The sequence below is a fragment of the Hermetia illucens genome, chromosome 3 (assembly GCF_905115235.1).
Source record: "Hermetia illucens chromosome 3, iHerIll2.2.curated.20191125, whole genome shotgun sequence".
NCBI classification, from domain to species: Eukaryota; Metazoa; Arthropoda; class Insecta; order Diptera; family Stratiomyidae; genus Hermetia; species Hermetia illucens.
In genome coordinates this window covers 39,880,626-39,905,220 of record NC_051851.1, presented here as the reverse complement: position 1 = coordinate 39,905,220, position 24,595 = coordinate 39,880,626, and the positions used below count along the sequence as shown (strand labels likewise).

Below are 24,595 nucleotides of genomic sequence, written 5' to 3'. Positions count from 1 at the left end.
TGAGCTGGGTAACTAATAAATTGGATGAAGAAATGTTCAAGGAGATACTTCTTGATGACACATTATTATCGGGAAGCGCACAAGAAAAAGTTATACAGGCCGCGGAAAAATTGCAGCGAGAATGCGATGCCTCAATGCCTCGGCGTAGCGCTTTCCGAAGACGAAATCCCAATTTCTGGTGGAATTCAGAAATTGAGGAATATCGGAATAACTGCTAGGAGATGCTCCCAGCGCAGAGGAAATCAACCTGGATTCGCTGAGCTACACATGCAATACAAAAACGCGCAAGTAGCTATCACAAGCAAATCCGAAAATTTCAAGCAGAGGTGCACTGAAGCTGACTCTGATCCATGGGGTGGGCGCTACAGGTCGGTAATGTCATCACTGAAAGGCAAATGTTCTCCACCGATTGCCTGTCCTAAATTACTACAAAACATAATGGGCACTCTCTTCTTAAAGGATATGAACTACACAAATCTACCTAAAGCCCATGTGAACCCCGATGAAATTCGTGTAGTGGTAGAAGAGGAAATTCTAGATGCAACAAGGAAATTCGCTGAAAATAAGTCCCCAGGGCCAGATAGAATCTTGAATATCGCCCTGATAGTGGTAGCCAGAACAGTACCAAGTATGTTTGCCAAAGTTTTTACGGCATGCCTTTGAGGAGGAGAATTCCCCGAGCAATGGAAGCTGCAAAAGCTGATACTTATTCCGAAGCCAGATAAACCATTGGGTAACCCGTCCTCATATCGACACATATGTTTGGCCAATACCATTGGTAAACTATTTGAACGAGTATTATATAGGCTGCTTACTGTTGCGGAAAAGGAAGGAGGTCGACAAGCAATTCGGGTTTCGTAAGGGGAGATCAACCGTCGGTGCAATCAACATGGTGACTGGCCTGGCTCGCGCTGCAATATGTACAAATGCATTCAACACTGCAAAGTGGACGAAAATCGTAAAGGCTCTAACCAAACTACAGGCTCCAAAGTACATTGTACGCATCGTTGTTGCATTTCTTCTAGGAAGAAGATTTTACTGCGACTCGAACGATAGACTGGAATTATTCCCGATGGCGTGCGGTGTACCACAGGTCCTTAGGTCCCTTACTGTGGTTAACACAATCGTGAAAATTAAAGTTGGTGAACAAACAATTTACTCCCAAGAGTCGCTTAAATACTTGAGAGTACTGATTGACAAAAGGCTCAACTTAAAAAAACACATTGAGTGAGCTGCAATTAAAACGTCTTCCATCGCTGTAACAATCTCGAGGATACTACCGAACATTGGTGGACCAAGACAAAGTCGACGTCGTCTTATTTCAAGGTTAGTTAGTTTCGTGCTACTCTACGTACCTCCAGTTTGGGCAACTCTTCTGGAAAACAAATCAAACTGCGGAAAACTAGGAATGGCGTATCAACTAAGTGCACTTCGGGTATGCAGTGCTTATCGACTAACATCAGGAGAAGCAGCATATGTACTGGCAAGGGTAATCCTAAGGACATCTTGGCGAATGAAGGTCGACATCTTTACGACAAAATGTATGCAATCGGGGAGTCTATTGTACTTCGACGGCAACTAGCACTACCATCGCAGAGTGGGAAAAGAGGTGGAACGAGGCACAAACTGACCGCTGGACCTCCCGTATCATTCCACACATTCGAAGATGGATTGAAAGGAGCCACGGGGAACTAAGCTAGGAGCTAACACAGTTTTTAAGTCGACATGGAGGTTATCGGTCTTATCTACATCGATTTGGACACGACGAATTACCGAGCTGCCCAAGAAGTAGTAAAGTGGATGAGAATGCGGAGCATGCTGTACGAGCTAGGCTGAAGGGGGTCCCACACAGGCGCTTAATACCTGAAAATACAGTGGAGCCTATGTTGGAGTCAACGAAGGCTTGGAATCAAGTTGTAATTGAGCTGAAAATGATTCGTCAACAGCTAAGGTATGAAGAACTGCGAAGAAAGCAAGAAAGAGAGAGAACAATAATAAGCCGCAGTTAAAAACTGAATCAAACCCGCGATGCAATGCTTATAGCAGTCCTGTGGGGAGAGTGGAAGAAGAAGGAGGTGGTTTTAGTGAATAGAAGTCTCCCATAACTGTATGGCAGGAGTAGGTTTAGGTTGGTAGGTTTAGAACCTTTTCACCTTTCAAAGATGAAAAAAAAAGAGAGACCGATTTTAATAAGGTTTTGTTTTACACAAAACCTTAAAAACGACCTTGGAGTGAAAATTATACGGATCCATCTACTTCCCCTTTTTCCATTGAAATTTCTACTCCAGGCCCTCCAAGGAAATTACCCCGTTTCCACCTCTTTCTCATAGGGCTTACAAAAAAATTCTATAATAGATTCAATCCCTCTAAAACTTCTACCTTTTGATTTAAATGTTTTTTTCTTAAGTACAAAAAGTGGAAAGCTGATTGCTTCTTTTATAAAAGTTTCATGGTTTTTTAAGGTTTTGTTTTTATTATTAAAATCGGTTCAATGTCTGTCTGTCTGTCCGTCTGTCTATCTGTCTGTCTGTCTGTCTTTTTTTTAAGGAGGTAGAAATCTTCAAAAGACTCTGGCCTGGGCACGCCAGAGTGTCCCCCCGTGGAACCACCTTACTTTAGCTAGGTCTCCTTTCGTCTTCCCGCGGGGTTCGTAACCGCGCCTTCCTCACTTCTTCAGCCTTTCGCAGTTTACCCTGGATCACTGCGATCATGGAATTGATCGCATCCCAGTCTTCCTGGTAAGCTACCATTCTCCGGACAAAATTTTCCGGTAATAGCATTTCACCTAGAGTTTCCTCTAGGTTCCTCCTTTCTTCCACAAACCTAGGACATTGGAAGAATACGTGCGCTGGGTCCTCTGGGACCCCGTCGCAGTTTGGACAATTAGGTGAGGTGTCCAATTTAAACCTGTATAGGTATTGACCGTATCCTCCATGGCCGGTGAGAAACTGGGTGAGATTATATTTGATCTCCCCATGCTTTCTCTCCAGCCACTCCCCGATGGAAGGGATCAACCTGTAAATCCAACGACCCTTTTCTAACTGGTCTCATTGCTGTTGCCATCTGCTTATGGATCTCTCCCTTTCGGCTTTTTTCACCTGCGATAAGGGAGAGATGGACCTGGTGTTATAAATGTTCATCATTTCGGTTGCCAGGATGTCAATCGGCATCATTCTCGAGATGACGAACGCTGCATCGTCTGAGACGGTCCTCAAGGCAGAACACACCCTTAAGGCTGTTTTTCTAAAAACCGTATTCAGTTTATATGCATTGCCTAAAACTAGCAGCGCATTTCCCCAAACTGGGACTGCATACAGCATGATAGAACTCACCACCTTGGCTATGAGCAGCCTGCAAGTATGCCGCGGTCCTCCTACGTTCGGCATAATCCTTGCGAGAATCATACTCGTGGTGGATGCTTTTTAGCAAGTGTGCTCTATGTGCTGTTTAAAATCGAGTTTTCGGTCTATCATCCCCCCCAAGTATTTGATGGCCGGCTTGGAAACGATGCCAGACCCATTTTCAGAAACTACCCTACGGAAAAACTAAAAAAAATCATGAAGATGACTCTATATGGTGCCCAGGCCTTAAAATATTCTCCATATCTATATGTGTTCAAATTAAGTTAATAATAGTATATTACCATATTTTTGGGGAAATTTAATAAAACCCCCCTTAAGTTTATCCCAGAGTTATAAGAGTTGGTAGTAGTATAGAATATAATATGAAGCATATTATCCCCAAGTTTGATCAAAATCATACCATTAGTAACAAAGTTACAGTAGCTCAGAGTTGACATTACCATGTAAATTTATTGCAACTAAATATCAATATCATACTAAAGTGGGTAGTCAGACATACTAAATGCATATACATAACGGGCTAAGTACAAATGGGATAGTTCTACACTCAAACATACGGCCAGCTTCCGGTTTCCCGACTTGTCTTATATGTACCTTCGACGATTCTTTTCGTTATTCTATTCCAACATTCCCATCCCATATTTTCACTGAAGCCTTCCAGCCTTCCAGATTTTTAGAAAATAAATGCAACCATTTGGGTTTTGAAGTCCCAGCTTACAAAGTTTCATATTGAGCAGAACAAATGATATTCTGATGGTGCTACGTCAGAATAAATGGTACACGTGGCAGCACCTATCAGCCAAATTCAACAATTTTTTAATAAATGGTCGAAGAAATGTATAGCCTTTTATCATCTTTTCGTTTTCAGATTCCCCAGTTCCAGTCGCTTTTCCCAAATCTAAAAACTAAATTTTCCTGCTTTCTGAAAATACTCGGAATTATCGTGTCATTTCCTGATAACTGGTCCCAATCCAATCCATTGTCTTTCACGAGAACTTCAACTGAAATTTATTTCTTAGTCAAGAGAAGGAGTCATCAGAATTTTCAAATTCCTCAAAACAATAATTCTCCGTTTCAGAAGTAAATCGCGAAGGTCGGCGGTTCAGCGTCCCAAATTGTCATTTCTATTTTTTACTGGCGCCTAGGTTGAAAATTTAACACAAATTCTGAACACAGCTGATATCTAAAAATGTAATCAGAGTCTATCTGAGAAATTCCCTACCGTTAAGTTGCCATCCAAACATTTTCTAGTCTGAAAGAACTTATGTAGTCTTAATAATACAAATAGATACATATGATAGATACTGTTCAGCGGAACTAGACTTTCATCTACATAGAGAAAATAATTAGAGCGCACTTGTTGCCGATCAATTTTCACTGTATTCATTCTCAGTATTCTACGTATAACGAAAAGAGCTTGTATTCAGAATTAATTCCACAGTAACGAAACATATCTAACAATCTTAAATTTGGTACAATTTTCTCAGTAGCCTAAAGAAATTGTGATTTGTCACAATATTTTGAGTCCTCGTAAAGTATATGTTTATTGCGTCATCGTCCACACAGCCACCTACACATATGTATAACCATGCTCCTAAAAATATTCTGTTATATATTGCACAGTGAATTAATATCATTGCACGATTGAGTCATTACTGCACTTGTGGCCTCTTAGTTCACCACTTGAATGTTACATGGATTACTGCCAGGAGATTAAATTCGTGCGTAACTTACCTTTTCGTCTGCCGAACGGTCCTAAAAAGGCGACTCCTTTACCCACAATATTCTCCTCGATATACTTCAGCATCTTGCCAATGTCCTCGACTCTCTTCGAAGCTGATGAAGGCATTGTGCTCAACGAGGCTGTATTTCTCGGCTTCGGTGAGCGTATCGGGATGTCGTCGCTGAGGGACAGGCTCTTGACGCGACTCGCTTTTTTCAAACTCATAACGTAATACGCCCGAAAAAGGAACCACCTCTTTCGCTACTTTCGCTTAAAAACAACAACGTTTGAGAAATATTCAAAAAAAAATCACGGCACCGTACTCAACACTTAAACTTCACTAGTATCTTTTCAAAACACTTCCTGAATTATATTCATATGTCACTGGGATAGAATCACGTTAATCCGAGAACCGCAAACTATTTGATAATTATCTTACGAAATTTCCACACGAAACGATCTTAGATATCGTCCAACAACGCTCAGGAATTCCAAACTATCAAGAAATATATATAATATCACAACTCACGTTTTTAACCCCACGAAAAAAAAAAACACCGAAATCTACTCAGAAATAGGTCACGCGTGCACTTGCCATTAATCGGCTCAATTTCTTGATCTTTCAAATTGTCCACCAATAGTCGCCACTGCTAGCGAATTTTCTAAGATGAATAGGGGAGACCGCGGAACGATAGTGCACCAGTCTCGAGCGCAGTATTCAAGTGTCAGGAAAAGCTCAGTTACACACTTATGACTGCAAGATGCATCCCCCAAAAGGGATCTTCCAAAATTCAGCCAAAAACGTGTGCAAATCCGAACGTAACAAAAAGGAAAATAAATGCCACCGCTTCCACCGGAAACGAAAGCGACATAACGGTACGGCCGCGGAAATCGCTCCAATAGAAGACGCGTATTCGCGCTCAAACAGGTAACCGTGATGATACGTTAAATCACCACGCGGAGACGGAGATTAGCCAAATTTTCAACGGCAATTTATCACCTTTGAACCACCAAAGATACCACCAAAGACACCTGCTAGCAGCTTCACTTCCTGACTATGTCTCGTTTCACAACTTCTTGAACGCTCCGGCGAGATTCAATCGAATTCAAATTAATCGTATTTCAGGTGACTACTAAGCAAACCATCCAATACTCCGTGCGTGTATCTTTCAGATGCAATCTAAATTGCAACACTTCCCTTTGTAGGCTTCGCGCTGCGCGGCACTTCTCTCAGTTCCGTTGCACACAATCCAAAGCGCGACACTCGAATGAGGCGAACACACTATGGCCGAGGAGAGTAGATTTTGATAATAATGTAGGAGAATAGCTTTTCCCGATGAATCGGTAGATTTTAAAGCTTTAGATACTCTCGTGAAATTCATTCATTCATTTTCCGACAAGGCAAGTGCTGCCAGCAGCGCAGAAGCTAGCAAAGCTTACGAGCAACAGCTATAATCAGCGAATTGGACTTTGACTACAAACTCGTATTTCTTCTATTTACACTAGAAGCAGCAGAAGTTAAAAAATCTTAAAACGGAAAGCATATCTTTAGCTACTATAACTTTTTGTTTGGGATCTGAGTGATCCTAAGTCCACTTCCACTTGATGTTGGGCTGCACCAAAAACCTGGGAGTAAGCTGCTATCTATTTGGTCCGCTCGAAAATCAAGTGGATGTGGACTTAGAATGCCTCATATCCCAAACAAAAAAAAATTAGCTTTAGCCTAACTTAGGCTCAAACTATTGGTAATTTAAACTTGGATATAATTCGCACCCTTGTCGTGTTTTTGTGATTATATAAAGGAGCGTTTTTCACCTGTTCCCACTTTCCTCCTATGTGAAACTAGGTTGAACTATAGATACACATCGTTCTTTCCCAATTTCACCCTTCTTCGAAATAACCGATCACAGGCCAGCCCTGATGGCCAAGACAGCTGCGGTGGAACGGCCATCCTCATCTCGGAAAAATTTTTAACCGCACAAATCCACCCACCTCCCAACATCAGACGTCAGGAAGGAGACAGATCTCAGTGGCACACTGTGGCTAAATGGAACCTGAAGGAAGGCCTGAAAGCAAAGAGGCCCTAAAGAAGGCTCAAGATAGACTGTAATGAACTTAAAGGAAATAGAATGATCAACCGATCATCCTAATTGGCGAGAACGATCTATAATAGATGGAAGAGCTATATCAGAAACCTAAAAAATTGGCGAAATTGACCGTTAAGGTTCGCCCGCACAGACTAAAACTCCAGGATAAAAATTTTAAGTAAACGATGGGATAAAGAAAAACTACATCGATTCGTGAGAAACGTGATGTCAGTCGACACTCTGCCTACTGTTGTGTTGCTGGTTCCATCTGCTGTCCTGAGATCAATACGTAATCTCTCCCACTTGTACCGACCGCCGTTAATAATTTTCCGGGCGAAATCCGAATCCAAGCAACTTACGATGGCTCCATTATCAATCAGTCCTGAAACATGTTCACCCAAAACTGAGACATCTGCATACGGGCGAATATTTTTCCTAGGCCGACTTGTGAGAACAGCAGAGTGGTAGAAACGACAGTTGCGCATTATTTTGCCGCCAATATTGACGTAAGTGAAGAGTTGACCGCTTAGCCTTTTTCGTCGCCATCTCTGCCACTCCGAAGAACCGTTCTCTGGCCGCTTGGTATTGTTGCAGTCTTACGTGCAGCATCCTCAGAACCGAAACCATCGGTTTTCTTGAAATAATAGGTGCTGGGGTCAAATCCGGGTAAGACATAGCTAAGTTTTCGGACAGCTTCAACACGGAAACTTTCGGAGTTACTGTGGAAGACGTTGTCGCAATGCCGGTGCAGTCACGTGCGTCCGATGCAGGAGCGCCCTGATGATTGGGGCTGGACTCTGGAACTCGACATTTTGGACATACGGGCTTACGTGTGTTCGGATGCCAGCAACCAAAGCAAAACACTTTGGGATCCTCCCAACAGTCCTCAAACAAATGTCCAATCTGCCGACAATTCCAGCAGACCAAGTCTAAATCACGATCTTAAATCTGAGACTGAGGATTTCCTGAGATGTTCTTTATGTTAACACTCTCGTCAGATTCAGCAGAATAGCAGTACAATTGGTTAGAGACCCTGCTTGAGAGATGCTCCTCTAAAATTTCGCTCTACTGCACTAATTTACGTAGCTCGCGAACCGTACTAGCCGAAAAATATAGAAGCTGCCTTTGAACGTCAGGTCTCATCCCACGACGTAACAACTCTACCAATTTGTCTTCCGTTAAGGAATTTTCCAGCCTATTGGCTAGCGAACGCACAGCTTGAAAGTAACTGTCGAAATCTTCGGATGGACCTTGCATACGCTCTCGCATCAATTCGAGGATATCCCAGTCATCTAGAGAATCCTTAAACTGTTGACGAATAGCCTCACAAAAAGCGGTCCGCTCGACTCGTGCGACAGACTGGTGGTACCAATCTGCTGCTCTGTCCCTGAAAAGAGTGTGTACATAAGTACGCAGTAGGCGAAAACCCCCGATAGGGTTGTGTTGGTCAAGTCTTCCACGCGAAAGAGGAACTGGTTGATGGGCAAAGTTTTTGATGTGCCATCAAAAACAAAAGCAAAGTATTCGTTTTGAGAATGATGGGGTCCTAAGTCCGCATCAACTTAATGCTGGACCTTGACTTTTTTGAAAAGTTTGGGTGCAAGCCCTAAGCGAGGGGTCCGTGGACCAGGAGAGAGGGAGTAAGTTGCTCCCCATTTGGTCCGGCCCAGCATTAAGTTGATGCGGACTTAGGACCCCATCATTCTCAAAACGAATATTTTCAGCTCTGGCCAAGCTCTGGTCAATAAGGCGGATTTGCGCTCAATATAATTGGTAGGCATGTCATGTTCTACGAATTATATAAAGGAGCACTCAACATATGCGAGCCGCTACGGTCACGCTGCTCCCAGGGCAGAGGTGAGGCAGCATCTGACGATTTCCCTCTGCCCTGGTAAGAAACCGTAAAGCCGTCATCGCTTGACTTTTTTGAAAAGCAAAGTCCCAGGATGCCAAAATTGTGTAAACACGATCCGCTGACATGGTATTAAGCGGTCGTGCCTGGCATCCATACGGCGAATCGTCATCGTCAGGGTCGTTAAAACCGAACATATAATCGAGTCCGAATCTATCGTCATGTCGATGAAAATTCTTGAATCCGAAACTGTCGTCAAGTCCGTAAAAATTTTCATTTTGTCTATCGTCATGTCTGTAAAAATTGTCTCTATTAAGTCCATCGTCACGTTTGTCCTCAAAATGTACTGCACGAGTTGAAGAAGGCTGATGTTGAGCTGTCTGATGCGCTGAGTGCGCATTCGGGTCCGTGTCTCGAAGCACAGAAAATTGCTCTCGAATCAATCATTCAACCCGTGAAGCGATATATGCGTCCATCGCTCTAGCATCCCGCGTAGAATAATCAACCCAACCCACAGGATCTTCCCTCGCAGGCTCATGCGCCGTCACGGCGTGCTGGCAGGTCAAGCTCAGCGGAGCTCCGTTGACCTGAAGCGTGGAAGGAAGGCGATACGGGTCACGTGAAAAGTTAACTTACGATCGGGGTAAATGACCGATCTCTGGAGGCAAGCAAACATCGAAGTTGCCATATCAACTACTGATTTGGCAACATACGTGTGCATGTGCACAGGGAAAAGCCCAGGAAAGACACTTCGGAGGAGAGACCGGGTGAAAAGCATATCGAGGTTCCTGAAGAAGTCTCGTAAGCCATAGAGGCGGAAAGAACTGGATCAACCAGGGAAGTAAACCTACAGACTAGTGAAGAGCAGAAGCTGGACGACCTAAACTTTGGACTTCTAGGGCTCAGGGAGGACAGCGACGCGCAGGAAAACACCATGTCGATACTCAGACAATGATGAAGAGCTCCAACAATAACGGCGCCAATGGCCAGCACTAAGATAACCCAGATAAACCTCCACCATCCAAAAGCTGCATCTGCGTAATTGCAATACCAAGTTGCTGAGTTTATCGGGGGGAGATTCGCTATCTGCAAGAAGAAAGCATGCGGGTAATTTGGGACTCCTCTTGTGAAAAACTAAGAGCTTGCACAATTCTTAAACGTAATTTAATATATATGTCCTTCGGAGTTCCTGACCGGCGACCTTGTGGGTATCCAAATCTCATTAGAAACCGGTAGGAGGCAGTTATGGTGTCGGGATACTTCCCAAGAGACGACATCCGGGGTCCACCGGAACAAGTCGTTAAACTGGTGAAGTACTGTGAGAAGAGGGCATTACCACTTCTCGGCTGCGATGCCAACGCCCATCACGAAGTCTGAGAAAGCAGCAACACCAATCGAAGAGGTGAGTACCTTCTTAAATTTATTCTTAGTAATAAGTTAGAAATATATAGACAGACATAACTGTAGGAAATACTCTAATGAACGGGCTGGTCAGGAATTGGAGGGTGTCGGATGAGCTCTCTAGGTCTGATCAGAGAATAATCAGATTCGACATTGAGAGTAACTCCGAGAAAGGATTGGGAATCCTTTACAATGCACCTGAGCAAGAACATGGCCCACCTTCAAGGGGGCGGTAACATCAGGAGCGAACTGGAACTAGAAACAGTGGTGGAAAACCTCAACACAGTCGTCATTGATGCTTATGAGGCCAGCTGTCCGACCAAAACAGTTAAGTCAGCAAGAGATATACCATGGTGAAACAGGAACCTGGCCAGAATTAGAACAGAAGCACGAACACTCTTCAACCGGGCAAAACAAACCGGGGACTGGCAGAGATACAAAAATGCACTGACTGCGTATAGCAACGCGATCACGGAAACAAAACTAATCCAGAGAGGCCTAGGAATCATCTTAGAGTCTCTTCTGAGGGTGGTAAGGGCGCGCATAGCACTAGGATATATACCAAGGGCATAGAGACGGGCAAAAGTGGTCTTTATTCCGAAAGCGGGTAAAAAGGAGCCTTTTGACCCTAAATCTTTCAGACCAATTTGCCTAACATCGTTCGTACTCAAAACGGTGGAAAAGGTCATAGACAATATAAGAACTAACGTTCTAAAGCGTAATCGCCGCTTACCGGGCAGGACGGTGAAGTGAAACTGCTCTGTATCAGCTGGCGGATCTACTACGCGAAGCCATAGAAACATGTGTGCGTTTTTGGATATCGAAGGAGCATTCAATAACACATCGCACACAGAGATACAAGATGGAGCACCCTGGCCAAAATGCTAGAAAGCAGGGAAATATAAGTACCGACAGGTACAAATTCTATTATCATGAACACTACTCAAGGTTGTCCACAGGAAGGGATACTATCGCCACTTATGTGGAGTATGGTAGTGGACAACTCCTGGATGTGCTAACAAATACTGGAATACAAGTCGAGGGTTACGCGGACGACATTATTTTAATCTGTAGGGGTAAATATGAAGATACCCCATGTGATAGAATCCAAACTGGACTAAGGGTTACTAGTGCCTGGTGCAGGAAGGTGGGACTGCGGATCAATCCAGTCAAAACCACCATAGTACCATTCACTAGGAGACGGAAGCTATATCACCTGAGAGCCATAAGGTTACATGACAGGTTAAATATTTGGGCATTACGCTAGACCAAAAATTATCACGAGGGCTCTGATGACTTGTAGATCCATAGCAGGAAAAAAATTGGGTTGCAGCCCGAAGATACTACTTTGGATATATACTGCAATAGTAAGGCCAATGATTACCTTTGGAGCGGTGATATGGGCAGAAAGAACCGAACTCAGCACACAAGTCAGGGAACTACACAGGATACGGGAGCTTGGTCTTTAGTATACGAACTCTGAATACCTTGGGCACCTTCAGTTTCAAATAAGACCCCTACCCTGGTGTTTGGGCCAGCCAGGATGGACACTCGGCCCGGGATACTCGTGGGACCAAGACATGGACTCAATTTTTAAAAAATAAAAAACGACGATAGAAGAAGAGGGGGTGATGCCAGGCGTATCATCAGAGGACGAACACGTGGGACTCATCCCCTGCTTTGATTACTCTCATGTGGTCCGTGGGTTCCACGTTATAGCTTGCGTGGACCAGTGCTCTAGGGACTTTCTCGGTTCGTGCGTCGCTAAAATCAGCGACGCCTGGGAGGGCGTAAAGCTCAAGGTTATCCCTTACGACGAGATTCCCAGGAGACCAGTCGCTCGTATCTGGTTGCCGAAGATCCACATGGATAAGGACAAGCTCATCCAATTCCTGCGCCATCAAATCCCCGGGATTCGTATGGACGACTGTTATCAAGGTGGAGGAACCTCACACAAACAGCCAACCTTTACTACTCCGTAGAAAAGGAAGAGTGCCTGGAATCAGGAATGCAAAGGTAAAAACCGGACAACGACTTAAATTCAATCCACGCCGCCAACGAGCTCTTCGAGGAGATGACGATCGACGATCCTACGAGGATTGACGAACCCGCCACGCAAGCAGATCTTGCTGAGGGTAACGCAGATAAATGTGTAGCACTCGAAATGCGGCTCGGCTAATCTGCTTGTCTTCCTCTTAGAGGAAGAGAACCTTTGCAGAGAAATGGGGTCTCCGACCGAGGATGTTTCTCTGGATGAACACCGCTGTAGTGCATCCGATCCTAACGTACGGCTCTATTGTATGGTGGCAGGCTTTGAGAAAAATTCGATAGGATGAAGCTTAATAGGATTCAGTGAACCGCGTGTGCAGGTGCTACTGGGGCTCTGCAGTCCTGCCTAGCAGATGCTCTTAATGTACTCCTACATCCCCTCCCCTAGACCTCCACATTAAATATGTTGCAGAGTGCAGTGCCGTCAGACTACGTGAGTCCGGATGATGAGTAGCGCACAGCAACATCCTAGACGAAGTACCTCGGGAAATCTGGGCATTCCCCACGGACTATGCCACACGCAAGCTGAACTTCACGAGAAACTTTCCTGTGGACTTTCCAACCAGGACAAAGTGGAAGACCGGCAGACAGGACTTATTAGTACTGATGAAGAGAACAAGTGGTTCCCGAAATATCGGTATTTGCAAGAATAAATATCTCCATCAACGAAAAAGAAACAACAAGTTTTTTTATTATGGCAAATAGGAAGCCTGTCGATGGCTGGAGCGAGATTCGAGCTCCAAGCATAATATAGCCATTCTGACCGACAGCCAAGCGGCCGTCAAGGCCTTGTACTCAGCGGCGACCTCTTCCAGGTTGGTGGGGCAGTGCAGACGCGCTGAACCGTCTGCGCGGGACGCTCAAGGTCGCCTTCCTCTGGGTTCCCGGGCATAGAAACATAGAGGGGAATGAGCGAGCTGACGAATTGACCAGACGAGGCTCTGCTCTTGGCAGTCCTTCGGTGAATACAATCGGCGCTGTGCTGGCGGCTGTCGGGGGCCGAGTCTACTCGCACTACCTAGCAACCGCGGGCCTAAGATGGCGAAGGCTTACGAGCTGTGCAAAGTCAAGGAGAATTTGCCCCGCTTATAACATAGCCCGATCATGAGGGCTCCGGTGCCAGACGCGTGCAAATACATTCAATATTACGGCCGTCTGCACGGGGCACTGGCCCATAGAGGACCATGCCACCAGGCTCGGCATACTCTACAATTCGCATTGCCGACTAGACTGCTAGACTCTGCCTCCCTGCTCCCATACCAGCAGTCACGGTCTTAGGAGTTTGTGGCATCAAAAGGGCGCACCACAGCGCTAATTGGGCTGCTCAGAGCGGCCAATGATACCTACCTACCCATCAGTGTGGACTGCCCAACAGGATGCCTAAATGTCCTTCTGGGTTTAACCCCTATCCATCTGCACATACAGATGCAGGCAAGGAGGGCAACTTTCAGGATGGCCGGGAGTATCAGTGAGGCGGGGAGCTGCCTAAATCGAAGGAAGGTTGATATTCTTTCTAGGCGGTATCCCAAATTGTTGATATTAAGGGATAACATGACAACGAGGTTTCACTTCGATAAGAAGTTTGAAACACGTTGAAGTAACAAGGCAAACTGGGAGAGACACGAAAACTCTTCAGCCGGGAAAAACAAACCGGGGACTGGCAGAGGTACAAAAATGCACAGACTGCGTATAGCAATGCAATCAGCGAAGCGAAAAGGAACAGCTTCAGGGAATTCTGTGAAAGGACCGAACAGACCACAGAAGCAACCAGGCTGTACAAGGCTGTAGCCAAAGACAGGGGAATATCATCTGTCTGTTTGAAGAAGGAAGATGGGACATTTACCGAGAATGAGGAGGACAGAGTACACCTGCTTCTCAGAACTCACTTCCCGCGGTCCTACCCCACGGTGGCAGGCGACAACATTCTACCTGACACCCCAACAATAAATAAAAAGGGAAGAAAGGAGAACTGGAAACTAACAAAAGAGGTATGCTCAGAAGCTAGGCTAAGGTGGGCAGTGGGAACTTTTAAACCACTGAAAGTACTAACCCAGAGAGGCCTAGAGTCTCTTCTAAGGATGGTAAGGGGGAGCATAGCACTGGGATAAATACCAAGAGCTCTGAAAGCGGATAAAAAGGATCAGCCTTTTTCACCCTAAATCTTTTAGACCAATTTGCCTAACATCGTTCATACTCAAAATGGTGGAGAAGGTGATAGACAACTACAATGGAACTAACGTTCTAAAGAGTAATCCCCTACATCACTCAACGAACTCCTGGCTGTGCTAACAAATGCTGGAATACAAGTCCAGGGTTCTAATCGGTAAGGGCAAATATGAAGATAACCTATGTGATAGAATTCAAACAGGACTAAGGGTTACTAGTGCCTGGTGCAGGAAGGGCGGATCAACCCAGCCAAAACCACCATAGTTTCATTCACTAGGAGCCGTAAGCTTGATCACATGAGAGCCATAACATTAGAGGTGAAATATGTAGGAATTACATTAGACCAAAAATTACTCTGGAAGACACATGTCAGAAACACTTATCGGAAAGCCACGAGGACTCTGATGACTTGTAGATCCATAGAAGCCCGAAGATACTACTTTGGATATACTGCAACAGTAAGGCCAATGATTACCTATGGAGCAGTAAACTGGGCAGAAAGAACCGAACTTAGCACACAAGCCATAAGCTCCAAAGGCTGGGTTGCATGTGTATCAGTGGGGCAATGAGGACATGCCCAACGGCATCCCTGGAGGTCCGTCTGAGATTAACCCCTCTCCATCTGCACATACAGATGCAGGCAAGGAAGGCAATATTCAGGATGGCCGGTAGTATGAGTGAGGCGGGGAACCACCTAAATAGAAGGAAGGTTGATATTCTTTCTAGGCGGTATCCCAAATTATTGATACTAAGGGATAACATGACAACAAGGTTTCACTTCGATAAGAAATTTGAAACACGTTGAAGTAACAAGACAAACTGGGAGAGTGTGGCTGCAACATACAGCTTAAACCAGCAACTAGTACACTGACGGATCCCTCACAGCAGAGGGAGCAGGGTCCAAGGAAAATGTACTTTGAGCCAATGGGCAGGTACACTAGCATATTCCAGGCAGAAATATACGCCATAGACAAATGTGCCTCCTTTAATCTGCAAAGGAACTAAAGGGGGCAGAACATAGCTATTCTCACCGATAGCCAAGCAGCGATCAAGGCACTTAGGTCCAACCAGGTGAACTTCAAACTAGTATGGGAATACCTTGAAAGACTAAATACACTCGGATCATTCAACAAGCACTGGATACTCTGGGCTCCAGGCCAGGCGGGATTGGAAGTAAACGAGGCAGTGGACGAACTAGCCAAGAAGGGAGCAAGGACGCCTTTACACGGGCCAGAACCCTTCTGTGGAATTATACTGGACGAGCCTACCAGGGATGGAGCAGTCCAGGGTGCTTATTGAGGGATACGAACCCATGCGCACAAAGGAAGTTCCTGATGATTATAGGCTTGCTTGAGATACATGATTAATAGGTACACTATACCCTCCAATAGGGGCACAATAGTTCTTTAAGGACGCGATGCGACTTTCCCTTAACAGGATAATTATTAATTACATTTACCTTTAAACCCGGTAACTTTCCTTTTTTAAATTCGTGGTCACCACTTTGGAAATTGCCAGGATAGGTAGGTAGCAGCATTTGAATGAAAACCGTGTTTAATTACGTGAAATGCTTATTTAAATAGAATATCGATCCTGCTTCTCATTGTAGGGTTCACAAAGTGAGAGTTGTAACTAGACTCACTCTTCTGCCGAGTGACTACTCTTGCAATTAGCTAACTTTTAGGGTGTAGATCAGTTCGGCAGAAAAGTTCTAATTCAGACAAGTGTCTGGAAGTAGTTAGCACCGCGACACACTAGTATGCATTTGTGTACTGTTTCCTTTCCAGTACTATACGACTGCCAGGGCAGGACATATAGCTACGGTAAGGAACAACAAAGAGTAGGAGCGGAAATAAACATTTACAGGGCAAGATTTGGAAGCTGAAAAACGAGCTGGAGGGTTGACCTGATGCGGGAATCCTTCATCAATGGATGCTAATGATAAAGTTCAATAGAAACACGAAACAGATTTTTCTAGACTTTTTTTTATTCAAAACGTATCCTTTTCATCTTATTAACTCAAAATATGATTTTTGGACTTAATAAAAACTGGACAGTTTTAGCAGTTTCTTACTTTTTCCCATCATTGTTAACGTTGTAATAGTATTGCATAAAAAAAAGTGAGATACAATTTGATAACTGAATTGCCTTACTTGGAAGTACAATATGAATAACAAAAGATATTAAGGTTGAAAAGTATGTTCTTACGGTTTCCGATTGTTATATTTCCGAATTGTAGGATTGCTATAATAAAAACATAAGGTAAACATCTTCGGATCTAATTTCCAAATCAGTTGACAAACTTCAAATATATCTCTCTCTTAGAATTTTTCAAATTTCCTAACAAAATTATTAAATTCTTTTTCATTTGTTTCATTTATCATATAGAAAAAATATATAAAAAATTTCTCAGGTTACTCAGGTGTTTATCGTTTGGTTTTTTCTTGTTGCATTTCAGTTATTTTCTTTCAGTTTGCACCTAATAGTAATATTGTTATTAATATTATTATTATTATGCTTAATTGCAAATTCTCTCCTTCTCATTTAGTGCAAATCGCACAACATCCTACATTTATTTGATAGCGTTTTTCCGCTTTTGCCAATAACGCGGATAGTATAGACTTTCTTTCAGGACGTGCGTACGTGCAAGTACGGTTCTTCCCAAAATATATTCATTCAATTACGAGGTCTTCACATTACTTCTGGACTCATTTCTTAGGCAGCAGCACTCTTCCAGGACAATTGTATGATTATATGCTTCAATCATAAAGGAAAGTCTACTTTGAGTACATATACTAAGAAATTTTCGAAAGTCTTAAAATTTAATGTGGTATCTTTTCTGTCTAAACGTTATTCGTTGTGTCGAATAATTGTTGATTTAGGTTTTTTTGAACTGAAGGCATTTTGGAAAATAAAACGACTACGACACGGGATATAGGGTACAGTTGTGGCTTGCTAGGTTAAGCGCGAAGTTCTTATGGCGGATATTGAGGGGACATATTAAAAATTGTAACCGATACAAAGTATCTTAAAGTATCGCGGTTTATCGGATGTTTGATTGTATTCAGACTGAGATTTTATTATAAATCCTATTACTATGAGTAACAAATTTGGTTTGACTTCAGATATATATTTTTACTCTATCCGAAGGTAATCAAGGATATGATTACCTAAGGATGTTACTTAGGAACAAATTAACAAATTCAACATTTTTCGCAACTTTTATTTTATACATGATTTTGTACTTTTCAAAAACAATGTGAATATATATCGTGGACCGAATTTTTTCAACTTTATATTAATGACTTAAAAACGAATATTTCCAATTTCTGTGTTTAAATACTGTTTTTTGTCTTATTATTCATTGACATAGAAGAAAATGGCTGAATTCTAATTACTATTGAGCGAATTTAATAGTGTTATTTTTAATGCAGGAATCCTTGAAGCTGGGTTCTGTTAAAAGATAAAATGAACCTTTCAACAAAAAGAGATCAATACAATTGGTTCTTAAACATAATTATGAGAGCGGGATGGAAATTTGTTGTAGAAACTTGACATTACTTTCTGGCACTGGGAACAACTGAAAGTATGATAGGTCCAGTGTTTTCCAGTTTTTGGGTTGACAAAAATAAATAAATAAAATTTCAAATTTCTGGTATGCATGCTCTATGCAGATTGCAGACAAGGTATCACAGACGCTTCAAGCTTATATGACCTTGACGAGAAATATGGCCATGTCCATTCGATTAGAGAAAATTTATGTGGAGAATCTTTCGATACTACATCTCCTTCGACACAAAGCCCCACTCCACATTTTAGTGCAATTTTGAGCAATAAAGAACATTCTTTTACTTTGGCTATAGATGTAGTAACCTGTTACGTATTATGAGGTAGAATTGTGTTTGGCACAATGAATTGCTTTGAAGGTCTACAGTGTACAGTACAGTGAATTTGCATATTGGAACCTTTTTGTATGGCTCAACATTACTCAAAAGCGTCTTAGAAAATATGTTAGATCGAATAGATAGTGATCGTTTATTCAACACAATGGACAAGTCCTGCCGGAACATTATCAACTTATGTTGCGCTGAACCGATATTTTCTCTGTGATACCTATTAAATATAGTACTTCCACCTACTTGTACTTCAACCTAGCTTCTAGTAATAAGTATTTTCCAAGGTGCCTCAACCTCCTTCCCTTGAGAATCGGATATTGTCCGCGAACATATAGGGGAGTTTCATCACTCTCGTCATAGAATCTGTAGATGAATTCCGCAGATATCCTTAGTTTCCCCAGGTAGTATTTTAGCCTGCAATAACCAGTGACTAGCAATCAAAGGGTAGTATAGAGCGAAACGTGGATTGGTACTCACGATGGAGCATAAAACCTGGGAAATGTCTACTGAACTAACACCAACAGCTCTACTACTAAAGCCTATCTCTACTTCTAAGTCGTGATCGCTGGAAATTCTTTCTTAATGAAAAACTGCAGGCGGAGAAGGATGAAGGCGACTCTCCGTGCTGAAGGGGGTCATCCCGTGTCTCGGATCCGATGAATCGAATTTTTTTTTCGCATAAATTGTGTCTAGATATAGTGTGAGTGTATTCGGAAATTATAGTGTTAAACGCGCGATGCCACATTTATGTCGATCGCCGTAATAAAGTTCGTATTTATCGGTCCGAATGACTTCGCTAAAAGGACAAAAATTAAAGCCAAAGCTGTACATGTGTTTTTTGAAGAATCCTAAGATTTGTGGATTAGGTATATCAGATTAATAGCCAATTAAGGTTTTATGGCTAAAAATCTTATTCTACTTAAATGCGTTTTTTTCGAAACTACATGTTAAAAATCGGCTTTATCTACTTCTCAAAAAATTTCTAAAAACGCGAAAAAACGGCCTTTACACGGGATGACCCCCTTTAAAACGGGACAAATTGTACCAACTGGTATTCCAGGTTGAGGGTTGGATAGGGCTGACAACCCTACACGGAAAACCGAAGTCGCGTTCGAGAGAAGAATCCTCCGAAGAATTTTTGGCCCCGGAAAGTCTATAAGGGCAATATCTATGGTAGAAAAAGAAAATGAAGCGCGCGCTGCCTGCCTAGCTTAAACAATGTGAGAGATGGAGTTCGTATCTATCCATAAGCAACCTAAGACTGTTCTAGTAGAAGATTGACTACATCAACAAAATGGTCCACAGTGAAAAGTAAGATGGAACAATGCATGAACCTGGTCAGAGTTTGCAAGAAAGGAGACCTCTTCACCTTTAGGAGCAAGAAGTTCAATGGATCGTCCTCTCTCCCTATTCATCAACCAAATCATCATCATCATCATCAAACTAGAAAAGGAGTTAATTTTGGCCAGTCTGTTCCTAAGACTTTAGTAGGAGTATGTAGATGACCTCTTCACCATGATCAGAAAAAACGACGTCGAAAACATACGCAATTATCTGAATAGACTATATGAGAATATCGAATTCGCCCTAGAGAAGTCTTTCGGGATCAATGAAGGACCCGATCGACCAAATGTCGCAAATCTGGAACATACCAAGCACATAAGGAATATAAGAGAATTACACATGGCTGAAAGTATAAAGGAAGTAATTATACCGCCCGAAACGGAAGGGATTCGAATACCTGCCCCGAACGTGAAGCGAGAAGCATAAATGGGACGATCCTAGATTTCTTTTCTCATGGCAATTCTAGTACTGAAGAAGAAGACAAGGAGTTGAAAAAATATTCATATTTGCCAAAGGAATTAATTTTAATAAAGTAAAAACGAAAAAAATCGAATTTAATTTAATTGTCGGATGTCGAGTGCATTCTATGCCAATGAAACAGATTCTGTCCCACAGTCAGAACAAGAGCCCATCAAACTCTCTATATTTCACGAAAAAGGCGAAAATCCAGCAGCAATTTCTATGTGTTTTTTTGAGAATTGTCGGGTCCTAAGTCCGGATCGACTTAATGCTGGGCCGGGCCAAATGGGGAGCAACTTTCTCCCTCTTTTTTCAGTCCACGGACCCCTCGTTTAGGGCTTAGCACCCAAACTTTACAAAAATGTCAGGCGGTAAGAAACCGTAAAGCCGTCATCGCCTGACATTTTTGTAAATTTCTATGTGGATAAGTGCTACTACAGAAAGCCACCAGTGCTTGCAACCACATACCAGCTGCCAACTGAACAAGACCGCAAAATCCTTGTTGGTTTCATGGACGAATATAATCGTTGGCGCAACAATTCATATTAGATAAGGGCCTGTGTTAGAGCACTTCATGACGAGTATACCCTGTTTAAAGTATTCAGGAAGTTATTTCATTATAGCTTGTGCATAAGAGTTGCTGAATGCACAAACAAAAAGCAGTCAAACCGAATGAAATTCTCGAGCTACTTTTATTATGTACAATTACTACATACATAACGACGAAATCTATGAGCGATACTATGACCGTCAGGTTGTGGATAGAATCCGGCTCAATAGGTTACGTTGGGCGGGTCACTTAATCCGTATGGATGAGGATGATCCAGCCCGGAAAGTCTATAAGGGCAATATCTATGGATGGAGCGATGGCGTAGGTCAGGACGCCAAACAGATGTCTGGAGTTTTTTATTAAGGCAGGCCTAGACCGGATACCGGTTGTTGCGCCGTTGATGATGATGATCTGGGTTTTTTCTATCAATTTCCCCAACAACACACGAACAAATGAACAGGAATTCAGGGTAAATAATAATTTGTAGAGGGTTCATGGTACTGTTACTAGATTCTTCTCTAAACTATTAGATTGGAACGAAAGATTTTTCTATAATGGCCTATCAACCTTGAATGGGAAATACTGATCGCAGATTGTTGAAAATTTACATGTTACATTCCGAAAAGAGCTTCTGAATAGGCGGGCAATATCCAACTCGTCCTTCTTCACTATAGGCTTGAACTCCCTCTCTACGGCCTTAGATGTGAGAACTCATTCTGGCTTGCAACCGAACGAAAATTACACACAAGTCACTTGAGATATCGGTCTATCATAGACAAACCATTATTGATAGACGTCTATATCCATGTGCGCCTAACCACCAAAAAATAAAAGAATCTTTGTTTTGCCTATCAAATTCATTGACTCATACCTGGTATACAGCAGAAAATAGAAGTATTTATGAAATCCTCTGTGAATTTAGTACCACTACAAACAAATTTTATTGCACTGCAAATCGTGATTGGAAATTTTTAAAAGATAGTACCCCACAACACAAATGTTGCCACTGAATGGAGAAAAACCCGTTAAATCTTTCAGATGAACTTGTTTCTCCCCAGATTTCCAATTTTCTCGGTGTAGTGGAGTACGCTGAAATGCTTCGACAAACAATAATCTGTATATCTAGAAAATATTACGGGCGGTGCTTCTATGTATGTGGTTGTGAGGGGGAGACTATGGGAAAAACGTCGGAAAGGTTGATCCATACATTTAAATGAAAAAAATTGCAAAGAAAAATTTAGGACAGTGAAAGAATTACACGGCGGATTAAGTCCAGCCAAGATTTGTGCATATTGTTCGACAAATTGCTCAGCAATTTGGAACGGATTTAGCACATCAAGCGAATAACGGAGAGTGGAATACCGAAAATGAGATCTTTTTGTTTTTGAACATTTATAAAAAACTGTTTTCCAGCGAAGAAAATGCGCGTGCAACTCTCGCTCACTGCCTAGACGGATGCCTTAACCTACATGCATAACATACAAACATTCCGGCCGGCCCGATGTCCGAATCGTTTTCAGTCGAACACCGGCCGCTTGCACAGTCCAAACTGACAGGCCAGTCGAATCACACACACGTTCAGGTCGCCGGCTAACTACGGACTGTTCAGGCATAGCTGACATGCCGGCCTGATCGTCTTTGGCAGACATAAGAAACGTCTACGATGGAAGGACTCAATTGGCATGGACAGCGACAGATTTCTACGTTTTTCAAATTGGAAGGCGCAAACGCCGGATCGAGAAAACTCAAAACTGCATTCGGGAGGACAAGGTTTACCATGGGTTAGTGCGTCACTGAAGAAGGACATAAATGGACGATTCGTCTAGTTTTGTACGGTGTTCTGATTAATCAAATACCATCTTTTAATTTAAAATACCGTTGCAGCTGAAAAATTGTATAAAAAGTGCCCGCCTAAAGCAACCATTTTCCGATGGTATGCGAATTTTAAACACATCTACTGAAGATGCAGGGCGCCCAGGTCGCCCAATTGAAATCGCTGCATCCGAAAACATCAAAAATTCCGAAAAATCGTTATGTCCGGCTGGAGGACATAGGTCATATCCTAGATATCAAAAAGCACTATGTCAAAAATTTTACATGACAATTTGGATATAAAAAAAATGTGTCTCAAGTGTGTGTCGAATTTGCTCACAACGGAGCAAAAATAGCAGCCAATTGAGGATTCAGAGCGCTGTTTGAAGCTGTTTACGCGGGATAGAAAGAATTTTTTGCGTCGGTACAAAACAATAGATGAAATTTGGATTCATCATTATACTTCAGAGTCAAAAAGAGCATCAGACGAAAGGTCGAAAGTCGGTCAAAGCGTCCGAAGACAACAGTCAGCAGGCAAGATCATAACCTCTGAGTTTTTGGACATTCACAGAATTTTGCTTTTGGACTCTTTTCCGAAGAGCCAGACGATCAACAGCGACTACTGTACTGAATTATTGGATCGATTGATTGACGAGATAAGCAGAAACAGCCTCTAATGGCAAAGAAAAAACCGCTGTTTCATCAGGATAATGTGCCGATTCACAAGTCGATGAACACGATTTACGATTCGAATTGCTCCCACACCCCCATATTCATCAGATCTGGCCCCATCTGATTTCTACTTATTCGAAAATCTGAAAAGGCAGCTCCAGGCAAAGAGAATCCACTCGGATGGTGAGGTTCTAACCCCAACCGAGGCGTATTTTCAGGCTAAAGATATAATGTTTTATAAGAAATGCATCGAAATTATCGCTATGAAAGGCAACTATCTTGAAAAAAAAGTCGAATTTTCTAAGTAAAAAATGCGTTTTTATTGGTTAGTCTCAGGATTTAATGACCCATGTGTCGCCTCGACCAAATGTATAAATTATATCCATGGCGTAAACTGGCTAATGTCCGACATCCAGTCACGATACAAATTCCTCTGCCACCAGTGAAATTTGAACCGCGACCTTCTGCTGCGAGTGCCTAATGCCCTCACCACTAAGCCATCCGAAAAATTGAATATAGACCGGTATATGGAGCACTATGCTGAAAATTTTAGTGGAAACCCTACTATTATTAACAAAGCTAGAGGAAATATCCGTGTCCAATTTAGACTTGAAATAAATATTAGCCATTTATTCACATTTTTTAGATCCAGATTTACTACATACGCTTTCAATCTAAGGGAAAGCGGGTAACCGATAGAGACTTCGAATACATACAAGCAAGAATCCAAACCAATCCAATCCAAATCATATATACATAAACGTTTACTCCGAGTCCAAATTGTTCGCTCCATTTTCACTCCGGATCGGGATTTAATCTCGACGAAAATTTCAGTATTTAACACATTTATTTGGGGCTGAAAGATTACACCACACGTTTCCCTATTTTTTGTAGGTGATTTCATTTTTATGTTGGAGCGTTTTTAAAGGAACTTACACTCGAGAAACCCTAATGCCCACTCATCACGTTTGGCACTTGCGGCAAACTCCAAACTTCCACAAACGTTTGGCGGACCAAACATCGCCATCCATGCGATTGTAAATGCGTTAGCAAATTCCCGTGGATTTGCCTAAAAAACGGACACTCGATTAGATCGACGGCAAGTGCTTGCCCCCTACATGAGGATGGACGATTCCGTAGCCTACACAATGACGAAATCTATGGATAAAATCCGGCTCAATAGGTTACGGTGGGCGGGTCACTTAATCCGTATGGATGATGA

General features: G+C 42.6%; 1 protein-coding gene across 2 annotated transcripts in view; it reads right to left on the bottom strand.

Annotated features, from left to right (window-relative positions):
* LOC119653267 overlaps positions 1–6,363 on the bottom strand; it is a 271,295-nt gene extending 264,932 nt beyond the window's left edge. For both annotated transcript variants that reach the window (XM_038057887.1, XM_038057888.1), the window contains exon 1: positions 5,097–6,363. In XM_038057887.1, the coding sequence (XP_037913815.1) occupies positions 5,097–5,310 (214 nt within the window). In that variant the 5' untranslated portion in view covers positions 5,311–6,363. The remainder of the gene's footprint in view (positions 1–5,096) is intronic.
* Between the last annotated feature and the right edge of the window lie 18,232 nt (positions 6,364–24,595).